The sequence below is a fragment of the Centroberyx affinis genome, unplaced genomic scaffold (genome assembly GCF_046629955.1).
Source record: "Centroberyx affinis isolate AG114_WGS23_722 - 3 ecotype Tasmania unplaced genomic scaffold, CSIRO-AGI_Caff_v1 ptg000150l_1, whole genome shotgun sequence".
NCBI classification, from domain to species: domain Eukaryota; kingdom Metazoa; phylum Chordata; class Actinopteri; order Beryciformes; family Berycidae; genus Centroberyx; species Centroberyx affinis.
This window is the reverse complement of record NW_027278847.1, coordinates 1-11,408: the sequence shown is the minus strand read 5'-3', so window position 1 is coordinate 11,408 and position 11,408 is coordinate 1. Positions and strand designations below refer to the sequence as shown.

General features: G+C 40.0%; 1 protein-coding gene across 1 annotated transcript; it reads left to right on the top strand.

Moving 5' to 3' along the window:
* The first annotated feature begins 336 nt into the window (after positions 1 to 336).
* Positions 337 to 4,972, top strand: LOC139654835 (keratin, type I cytoskeletal 13-like). The gene is made up of 7 exons (XM_071532030.1): positions 337 to 762; positions 1,456 to 1,538; positions 1,803 to 1,959; positions 2,811 to 2,972; positions 3,586 to 3,711; positions 4,293 to 4,513; positions 4,885 to 4,972. Exons 1-7 carry the CDS (start codon positions 337 to 339, stop codon positions 4,952 to 4,954), a joined length of 1,245 nt encoding a protein of 414 aa, XP_071388131.1. The 3' UTR covers positions 4,955 to 4,972.
* Positions 4,973 to 11,408: the final 6,436 nt, after the last annotated feature.

The following is an 11,408-nucleotide window of genomic DNA, read 5'->3' as shown; positions in this document are numbered from 1 at the left end:
AAACCGCATCGCCCAGGGGGACGGGGCAAACCACTGAGCAGAATCTGACCGACCAAGAATGGAGAAAGTGCTGATAATAACTGAGTGTGTCTTTCATTTCCAAACCCATCGGACCTGCTGGACCTCACCTGTTGAGCAGAAACCTGTTTACCCTCTGCCCTGGGCTGTGCGGCTAACCCTCAAGGATGTTTGGTATTCTAAGCTGGCCAATATCCCACATCCGCCTTCCTCATTTAGAGGTATAAAAGGAGCTCCTGTCCCAGCAAGTCTTCACTCAGCTCTCTCCTCTCCACCCAGAGCAGCAAGACAGCCGACCAGCCCGCCTGACCTCCAGCGATGGCCTCCTTCTCCAGCCGCAGCAGCTATGTGTCCAACGGTTCCCCCATGAGGAGCTCCATCATGATGGCGCCCTCCGTCGGCTCCTCTCGCCGCATCGGTGCCATGAGAGCCGGCAGTGTTTACGGCGGAGCAGGAGGATCTGGTGTCCGGGTCTCCCAGGCCTCCGGCGTCTTCTCTGCTGCCGCCGGTGGTGGTGCAGGTGGCTTCAACCTGTCCGACGCCATCGACATTGCTGACAACAAGAAGGCCACCATGCAGAACCTGAACGACCGTCTGTCCACCTACCTGGACAAGGTCCGCAGCCTGGAGAAGGCCAACGCCGAGCTGGAGCTGAAGATCAGGCAGTTCCTGGAGAAGAGAACAGCACCTGAAGGCCACGACCACACCGCCTTCAGCGTCAGAATCAGACAACTTCAGGACCAGGTGGGAGCAGAAATTAGTCTTCAACCTAACAGACACATACTAGACATACTATACTTTCCAGAACTGAAGAGAAAGTCAAAAGAATCAATTTTAGGATCATGCTGAATAATGTTTGGTCAAAGGATCAGATTATGCTAACATTTCGGAGGCAGATGCTCTGGAGGCAGAAATAATCTCATTGGTTGAGTTCAATCTGAATGGGCAGAGCCAAATAATTGTTTTTCTGTCCAGTGAAAAAGGCAAGGGGTTCAAGTCTCTGTGTTAGCAAGCATCTGTTCTGCTGAAGTGTCCATGAGCAAGCCACTGAACCCCTACATTTAAATTATTCTCAGTGAACAGCTAGGTTACCTGGTAATCAGTTTGCAGTGTATTTGCATAAAAACAGTTAAGCAGCAGCTGGAATGTGGGCTGAAAGGCTCAGTAAACAGGTTGTTAGAAGCCTGTAGCGCCTCTTTTCCAGAGCCACACCCAAGCCTGAGACCTTCCCCAAAGCAGAGCCACCTTCATGACAATGAAAACGTTCCACAGCTCCAATGATATTTCACATTATGGAAGAAAGAAATTAGATCGTCTGTTAAACCATTGTACCCTAACTGTTGAAGATCATGTTTAATTTTGGTATTTATTCATTTGACATGTAGTGAAACTCTTTGCCTGTGGTTCACACAGTATTTCTGCTTCATCCCCCCTCAGATCTATGATGCGGCTCGTGGAAATGCAGCCATCTACCTGGCTATTGACAATGCTAAGCTGGCCACCGATGACTTCAGAGTCAAGTAAGTGTGAATCTGTGTTTCTTGATTCATTGAACTGACAGGATGGAGCATTCCGCCTAGAGAGACTTTCTATTCCTACATCATCATGTTCATCTTAACTGAACACAAATGCTGTTTCTACTCCAGATAGTGCTCTAGTCCAGCATTTCCTAAAATTTTTAATCTACTCATACACTGTTATATATATTAACTTGGGGTGCCTTGCTGAAAAGATAGTTTCCATGGTCTGTCTTCTAAGTGGAAGTCACCCTTCTGCCTCTGCAGGTATGAGAACGAGCTGGCCATGCGTCAGTCAGTGGAGGGAGACATCGCCGGTCTGAAGAGGGTTCTGGATGAGCTGACGCTCACCAGATCTGACCTGGCGATGCAGATCGAGGGGCTGAGGGACGAGCTCATCCTGCTGAAGAGGAACCACGAGGAGGTAAAATCAAATCGCCTCCAATCAGGGACTTAGAGAACCAATATAGATTGAGGTTCATCTGCATAAATGATAACACTGAAAAACGACAGAAGAAAAGAAATGCAAAAAGAAATATACAAAATATTACAGTTATCTTGGAAATTACAGACAATTTAGATTACAGTCATCTTCAAAAATTGAAAATGAAAAAATGACCTGAAAAAATGTACTAATCTGCATAATAAATGTATGTTATGGAAACAGACACACAAATTAATATAATTCAGTTACAGAACAGCCTCTGTAACCATCAGGCCGCCCTGAAATATTATTCAGTTTTGTTTTCAAATCTACTATGGCTCAGGATAAGATACATGGTATATACATGTAGTTTAGTTAAAAGTTTAATTTAATTAATTAAAATGAATGAATGTGAGGACTAAGTCCTGACAATAATGGACTCTGATTGGCCGAATGAGGTAAACCTGCTGAGTGGAGGCTTTCCAGTTCAAATGCTGCAAACTGGCCTGATTGGATGGATGAGGTAGCCAATCAGGACTAAGTCCAATTGTGATGCATTTCCTGGAGTTAGTCTGAAATTGGATGGATTTCTGAAAATGCAATAACTTTGAATTTAATCACTCAAATGAAATCTAATTTTAACAATGTCTTCATTAACCATCTTGGATCAATATAGGTGAGGAAAATTTCAATTCCTACAGTTTGGCCTCATTAAAGAGACGAATCATAATGCTTCTGATCACATGACACTGGTTCAGTTCTAAGCTTAGCGAGCACAGTCAGCCGTGATGGAGGAGTTGTTGTTACATCCGTGTGTGTGTGTGTGAATGTGTGTGTGTGTTTTCCTCCAGGACCTGCTGGCCATGCGCGCCCAGATGGGAGGTCAGGTGAATGTGGAGGTGGACGCTGCTCCTCAGGAGGATCTGTCTGCTGTCATGGCTGGGATCAGAGAACACTACGAGACCGTCGCCACCAAGAACCGCAGGGAGCTGGAGGCCTGGTTCCAGGCTAAGGTACGTTACTCTGTCCTGCTTTCAATAGCCACTGTTACTGCCCTCTACTGCTGCCTTGCTCACTGGCGACTTCATGTTCGTTACTGAGGGAAACTTGTTTTTCATGTTTAACCCTTTTTATAATAGCAGTAAGTAACCAGGTGTAAAGTATTAACTAACGTAGTAGTCATAGTTTGCTCGTACTGTGTGGGTACAGAGGTACAGAGGTCTTTCTGTCTCTGTGCTTTATGCTTTTTTTTTTGCTTTAAGTTTCTCTCCCTCTAGGCCACTGCTGCCCCCTAGTGCTAGACCGAGTCAAAGAAAGATCAATTGTTTTAATGACCTACTATTTAAAAATGGGTCATTTTTATTTTTATTATTTCAAATGTAACAATTAGGAAGTGGGTAGACCACAGCTTTTCTTTTCTTCACATTTTACCTAAAAATCTATTAAAGTTGTGGCAAGTACATTTCTCTACCAAACCAGCTAACCATGCATCTTTCTGTTCTAAAAATCTAGTTGGTTGGTAAAACAGTGAAAGAATTGAATGAATTTTGGGACGTGCCAGACACTTTGCTGATTTGTATAATTTGTATAATACGATAATGACTTCTGATGTGCCTTAATCCACAGACCACCGAGCTGAGCAAGGAAGTGGCTGTGAGCACCGAGACCCTCCAGTCGTCCAAGTCTCAGATCACCGAGGTCAGACGAACCCTGCAGAGCCTGGAGATCGAGCTGCAGGCCCAACTCAGCATGGTAAGATGCCAAAAAAGAGGGAAAATGGTTCTGAAATTTTATGAAATATCAGTTTAAGGTAGAAAATGATAAACTTTGCTTTTGTACAATCTGCATGCCCGGATGTATTTTATAAGATGCATATGTGTTTGTGGTTTGTGTGCAGACCTCAAAATTAGAATTTTCACAACTATGGAAAGTTAAATTACTCCTTTGAGCAATAGTATTTTATCAAGGGTCGTAGTGGACGGTAAATTCACCTAAACCCAGCTTACCCTCCCCTTTTTTGCAGAGTAAAATTTACTCACATTTTTGACATAAATCTGACATAAGTAGTCTCAAACTATTGTAAGATAAATGAGGGAAAAAGTAGAAATTCATGTTTTCCTGAAAATATGATTGATTTTTTGTTTATTTTGGTAGTTGTTTGCATTATGATGATCACCTACTGGAGGTCATAGTTCACCCTGCTTTATATTTACCACCACATCACTGAAGTAAACAAAGCTATCCACACAGAAAGCATCTCTGGAGCAAAGTTATTTCTCACTTTCCAGAAATACAGTTTGACTGATTGAGTCTTCCTCCCGTCTCCCGAACAGAAAGCGTCTCTAGAGGGAACTCTGGCCGACACCCAGAGCCGGTACTCCAGCATGCTGGCCGGCTACCAGAGACAGGTGGTCAGCCTGGAGGAGCAGCTGTCCCAGCTGAGGGCTGACCTGGAGCGCCAGAGGGCACTGTATGCTGAGCTGCTGGACCTCAAGACCCGGCTGGAGCTGGAGATCGCTGAGTACAGGAGGCTGCTGGACGGAGAGATCAACAGGTAGAGCACTTCATTCTGGTTCATTGGATGGTTAACAGTAGGAAGAGAGACAGGAAAGATGGGTGAGGGAGAAGGATGACATGTGAAAAGGTCCTGGGCCAGAGTCCGACCCAGGACGTTTCATGGTGTGAGCTATGAAATGAAACATGTATGCAACTTAATTTTTAATGTAAAAAATGCATAATTTCAACTGCAAATTTTTTTTTAGTTTTGCTAATAACTTTTTTTTTTAAATGGTTGCCATCTCATTTTGAAATGAGAATCGTCACTTTAAGGATGTCTACTCAGCCTAGGTTGTAATTTCAGCTCATTCTAGGTAAAGTGAAAAACCATTGAACTTAACTGTTTTGTGTCTTCCTGTGTCTCTGCAGTACCATCACCACCACCACCAAGAGGACCAAGGTGGTGACCATCGTGCAGGAAGTTGAAGTTGATGAGTGATCAGTGAAGTTGAAAGTGATCAGCAGTGACTGAGCCAAAACTTTCACCCAAATCCTGTTTGGTGGCCTTTTGGTAGCCTAACTGAGATTATTCAATAAAAATGAAGTCCTACAGTGATGCTGTCTTCCATCTGTTTTTATTTGACTGATACTCAAATTGATAGGAAACTTTCTACTGAATAAAGCAGGGAACATTTGAGCAGTAAATGTGTGAGAGACAGCCTGTGTTAGTTGTTTATATTATTTGTACCCAAAGGGGCAGAATGTGCCTGGTAATTTATGCAGCTGGATGGTGCATGATAATAATAACAATAATAATAATAATATAGGGATTCTCTTGGCTGAACTTCATTATTATTAAAGCCACCAGTATCATCACTATGACACTTGACTGAAGAAAATTCTTGAAACAAGTTCATTTGCATTGGAAATGGGGGAATTAAGGGGAAATGTTTCACTTCTTTAAAGACAAATACGATCTCGAGATGGAATAATACAGCCGCAAGCAGCCAACAAAGAAGTTCAGGCCTATATTGACTGGTACCAAGATTTGTCAGTGATTCAAATTTGTAGTATAAAGATAGAAGTTTTGTGTAAATTGGAGTTATGGCCTTTCAAAGTTGGACATTTTGAACATTAATTATAGCACCCCATGAGGCCAATTGGGGTAATATTTGTTGTGCAGCATTTGCATACAACTTTATAGTATAGGGAAAAATTTCATATCTGTATCACTTACCATCTGACAAGAATCTGCAAAAATTTATGCCAGGACCTCTGACTTTTCTGGCATTTGTGGAGCCCCCTATTGGCCTATTTGAGCTGTTGAACCTTTTACACACAAGGTTCAATGGCTCATTGAAACATATTTAGCAAGTTTTTCAGTTATAATCAAATTTCCAAATTAGGCCACGCCCATTTTTGACATTTGCTGCCCCAAAAAACGACACTCCGAATTGAATGAAATTTGGTGCACGTTTGAAATGTCTTTCCAGACAAAGCTGCAAATTTTGATACTGATTTTTCAAATGTACTTTGTTCTACAAGCTATTACATGGTTATTATGCCATAGGCCACGCCCACTTTTACTAAAGATGACTATATTTTGATTAGTACATAGTCCCAGAGCATGTGTACCAAATTTTATGCAATTTCATCATCTGGATTAGGAGATACAGTTTTCTGGTCTTTGTGGCACCCCCGATTGGTCATATAATGGATTTGCACACATGGTTATTCAATATATTAGAGTAGTGTAGGGCTAGCTGGATATATGTGCCAATTTTTGTGTAAATCGGTGTGGGAGTTATGGCCTTTCAAAGTTGGGAATTTAGACCTGTAATTATAGCGCCCCCACTAGGTCGATTGTGTAAATATTTCTTGAGCAGCATTTGCACATGAAACCAGGACTGGACCCGGCAGGATGAAAATATTCTCGCTATATTGCGCAAGAATACGACAGGATGAGGTCCGATGCAGTTGGTCAGATGAGAGAATTGAAACGGAGCCTCTGACTTCTCAAACTTTTATTAACACACTAAAATAAACCCGTTCTTGAATAGAGAACAATCTTTGCGGGCCCTGCGACAATACTTTCAATTAAGTATTAGAAAATGAGGCTCAAACTTCAACGTGCAAAGCAGTTTGTAACAAGGCAGAATGAATGGCAAAGAACACAAAAATGTCTTTAACAGATTTGAATTTCAACTTGCTTGCCTAAGATCTTGGCTGGCTGGTTTTGGGTTTTAGCATTGGTGTTCTTAGATTTGGCATAATGTCTGGCAATAAGCTTTGGCATGTTGCAAAGGTTTACAAACAAAGGACAGACAACTTACAGTAATAGTTTAGAATTACAAGGCGTGGTTTGGTGGTGCAAGAGACACTTTGCAGGGTTTTCAGGTCACACCTTGATTTTTTTGTTTGGAGTAGGGATCCGTGCCTGGATGAGAGAGCGAGAGAGAGAGATACAGGGGAAATTGTATCTCTTCATCTATCGTACTTTTTATTACTATGTAATGATGAAGATTTGAAGAACACACTTGTATTTCACATACTCAACCAATTACTGTTCTCAATTGATGGATATCATGAAACCTTTAGACAAACACTTATGGATTGCATAAAACATTAATTAGTACATGAATATAAAATAAAACCTTCATTGTCCAATCTTTGGCTATGAACCTCATTCTGCAGCAGAATAGCCCACATGCATAACCTTTATACTCCTAATACTTGAATCACAATTAAACAACACACAGTAACTTGGTCATTAATACAGGGAAAAACAATTAAATAAAGTATAAACTTTACTGATGTACTGTATATTAAAAAGTGTGGATATAAATGGACACTAGGTGGCAGTGTGGTCCTATGGGAACGAGTGGCTTTAACCTTGTGGCGCTTGGAAGGAATTGTGAAAGCCAGTTTAGCATTTTCTCAGATAAAAGTAAGTGAGATTGTAACATACACAGAATAATATTGATTAAAGAACTTCAGTATATACAATTAAGCACTTTAGTATATAATTCACACTGTTTTGGAAATTCATTGAAGATATTAAAAGATACAAGGTAGAAAGAGAACCAACAACAGGAGTCAAGGAGAGGGTAAAGAAAACAATTCCTGATTATTTCGGTAATATGATATGAAGTATACTTTAGTCTCTAATTTGACGAATGCCAAACTTCAGCTCCTCTATTTAATTTGTATGAGTGCGTCTGTGTGTGTGTGTGTGTGTGTATGTGTGTCCTCCTGAGGGGTCCTGGGTCTGTTACAGTCTGATGTGGCTTGCAGATAAGCGGTTGTTAATTTTCTTTACAAATATGTGAGTCTCTGAATCCCTTTTGATGTTGGCGCATCCTGCTGTTAATCTCATGAGGTGTCAGCAGTGGAGCTTGTGTCTGGCTGGAGGAAGAACCTGCTTCACAGGTTTGGTTGGTGTCAATTTTGACACTTTTACAACCTGAGAGGTGAACGGCCATTTTTGTGTTTGGAACAGGTTATAAACATTTACAAACTTTATGTTGTGGAGTCCTAGTTTTGCTACACATATACCATACTACATCCATACTTACACTCACGCCTAAGGGTAATTTAGAGTCGACAATCCACCTGACCTGTTTCAGTTGTTCATGTCTTTGGACTGTGTATAAGAATGTTATAACTGTATTCATTTCCTCCATTAATCAGATTTCTAGGACATATGGCTGATTTTTGAATTTTTGAATTTTTGATTTTAATATCTATGGAGATTTGGTTATTATGTAATAAGTCATGCCCACTTTTATCAGGCACAACCAAATTTCATAAGTTGACTTGGACATGATCCTAGAGCATATACACAAAATTTCATAAAAATCTATGTGGCCAATTATAAGATATAAACCTTTTGCATTTGTTGCGCCCATTAGAGATAGAACGCAAAACGCTGTTGTGGGCGTGCTCAAGCAACACTCCTCAACATGTGTTTTAAATTTTGGTTTCATTAGATGAAAAGTCAATAAGCTGTGGGCAATTTTGCGTGTTCCAAGTCAGTCCTAAGATGGTCCACATCAAGATCATGTGAGTCAGATGAACGGCCCAGGAGGAGGAGGAAAAAAGTGATTTGTAAAAAAAAATCAAAATGGTGGAAAATCCAATATGGCAGACATTGAAAGTGATATATGGGTTGGACTCAGCTCCTTCCAAAGAATCTAGGGACACAAGAATTTTCTTTCTGTGATAAAATGTAAAGTACCAAAATGTAAAGTAGCTTGTTACAGCGCCACCATGTGGCCGATTGATACAGTCTTTGTTGAGTAGTGGGGGGCCGTAGCAACCCACCTGCCAAATATGGTTACTGCAGGACTTACGGTTTCTGAGCTGCAGACACTTTTAGCGGAGAAAAAGAAAGAAGAAGAAGAAGAATTCTAATAAATACAATAGGGACCACCACAAAAACAATAGGGTTTCAGCCATATGGGCTTGAGTCCCTAACGAGATTAAAGATGAACGAAGAAGATACTAAACTCTTTACCTCCACCAAAGAAGTTGAGGATTTAGAAAGCAGCTAGAAGCCTGAGATGTGACCAGTTTTCCTCACTGTGAGTGAAGACTGCCCTCTTCTGCCATAAGAGAGAACTGCAGCTCATCCCTGCATCAGTCTTTATAATCTGCACCATTGTAATGTTCAGCAGCAGAGGATGCAGAAGACCCACAGAGGAACAATCACAAACCGTCTGTGAAAAAGCTTTCATTAAACTCATAAACCAGCTATTCATGGTTTCTGACCACATGAATGAAAATAATAAATGTACAGTGGATAGATGGATTGGTGCAGATTGTTGTTAGATAGAAGACTATAGAAAAATAACTAGTTTGATCGCAGGTTACACTCTCCACCTTGTTATCTGTCCAACTAAAATAGAAAGAATTCTGCAATTCTTGTCTAAGTCATATCTATGCTGGTTTTATCAAAACACCTGAGATCTTGCATGTTGGGATTTACACTCAGACTTGTATTTGTGCTCAAAAATATATTCAAGGAAAAACACCTATTTGAGCAAATATATTACAAGTTTGCAGCTTCAATTCCATTCATTCAAACTGATGGGAAATTGATCCAGGCAAAACAACCAACTTGGGGAATTTAACAATTTTTAATAAAAGTAGAAAATTCATCATAAACATTGATGTATAAAAAGTAAATAAATTGTCAAAAATCATCATTATATTGAACGATCACTACAGTGATAATCAAATGAAAACTTTATCAATCAGTAGCTAGTCACAAGAAGAAAAATCAATTGTTTGTGTGTTGAGAAAATAACAAGAATCTGTATTACATCAAAAACAGAGGAACCTAAAAGTCATTGACCTTTTGTCTAAATACCAGAAATCACAATCATGAATTAATAATGCCAAGATATTAGTAATAATTCCAGATGAACATATTTAAATGTATCAAAAGTCTAAATTAGAGAAGCAAGCAAGCAATAAGTACTCTTAAGAAAGAGTAAGAAAATTGTTGTATAAGAGCAAAGTCTTGCGATCAGGGTGGCAGAGTTTCCTCTCAGCATGCAGGTGCACCAAACTTGGGCGGGGTTTTTATACTGTAAAACCACAGCGCCTACTTGACCACAGATGATGTTTCCTCTCGCTCTGTCTGATAGAAACACCTGCTCCTATCACTCTCACCGGAGCCAGACAGTGAAATATATATTCTAAGAAATTCTGCACATTGGATGTCTGACGTGAACATAAATAAAACTCATTAATCAGCATCTGTCCAGCCCTAACCCTGCTGTGCCACCTGAATTTCCTCCAGGGAATCTATCTTATCTTATGTTATCTTATGTTATCTTATGTTATCCTATCTTATCTTATGTTATCTTATGTTATCTTATGTTATCCTATGTTATCTTATGTTATCTTATCTTATCCATCCTTTTGGGACACAGGGAAAGGGAAGGGCACACATCACCCTGCATATCACTACGAAACCAAACCCCTTAATTTTACCCCTGAAATGTCCTTAATTTCTCCATTACATAAACATTAATTATCTATTAAAAATAACACAGGTTTAAAAAAGTAAGGTTAGTATCATGAGTTTCTAAGCGATTTATTCATGGGTTGATTTGTGGAGACACTAGAAATTACGGGATTTTGTATGTCTTTTATGCAGGTTTACAAGTTATTAATGAGTTATTAATGGAAAGTTCCTGTCTCCCTGAATTTTTCATTATATTAGAAAGTAAGGAGGGCATAATTGAGGGGCATTTAAGGTGGTTTTGATGCGTTCTTCTCCATTAATAATAACTAATTTTAAGGGGATTTTGCATGAATTATGGGGTGTACTACTGTAAATGTAAGGTTATTTTAAGGGATTACTGGTTCATAGAGTTTATGCAAAAAAGCATTCTACCACTTTGCATTCAGGCAGTGCAGTGGAACAACATATAAAGAAGTAGAACTGAGTACTGTAGAATGGAAATACGTACTGTGTGTGTGTGTGTGTGTGTGTGTGTGTGTGTGTGTGTGTGTGTGTGTGTGTACAGGAAACAGAAACTGAAACAGTGATTTTAGGTTGTAAGCTGTACCAGCATTTGATCTGATTATCTGGAGGGAGGGCCTTTCAGGACGAGGTTCAGGCCCCAAATATTTTCTTCTGAATGCAGGAAATGACTCGATGTCCTGCATCAACTAAATAAGGAGCATAGTTTCAAGTCTGATAGTTGGAGTTTGCAATCGTCCTCCAGAAGTGTCCATTCCAGGTAAGAAAAGGTAGATAACTTCAAATACTCAGGAGACGACTTCTCATCCTGAACGTCTCTTTGCAGCACAGTGTTTTATCATTCATATGCCTGTGAAAATGAACTAAACCTAAAACATATATGTATATATATACTGTATATATTTGAGGTTGCTGGAGGAGAGTAGACAGAAGTCTCTTGTAGTGTAACTGAACCAGT

Coding starts and splice junctions, on each gene's coding strand:
- LOC139654835 (XM_071532030.1), top strand. CDS start 337: ATGGCCTCCTTCTCCAGCCGCAGCAGCTATGTGTCCAACGGTTCCCCC. Junction 1,539..1,802: donor ACCGATGACTTCAGAGTCAA/GTAAGTGTGAAT, acceptor CTGCCTCTGCAG/GTATGAGAACGAGCTGGCCA. Junction 1,960..2,810: donor TGAAGAGGAACCACGAGGAG/GTAAAATCAAAT, acceptor GTTTTCCTCCAG/GACCTGCTGGCCATGCGCGC.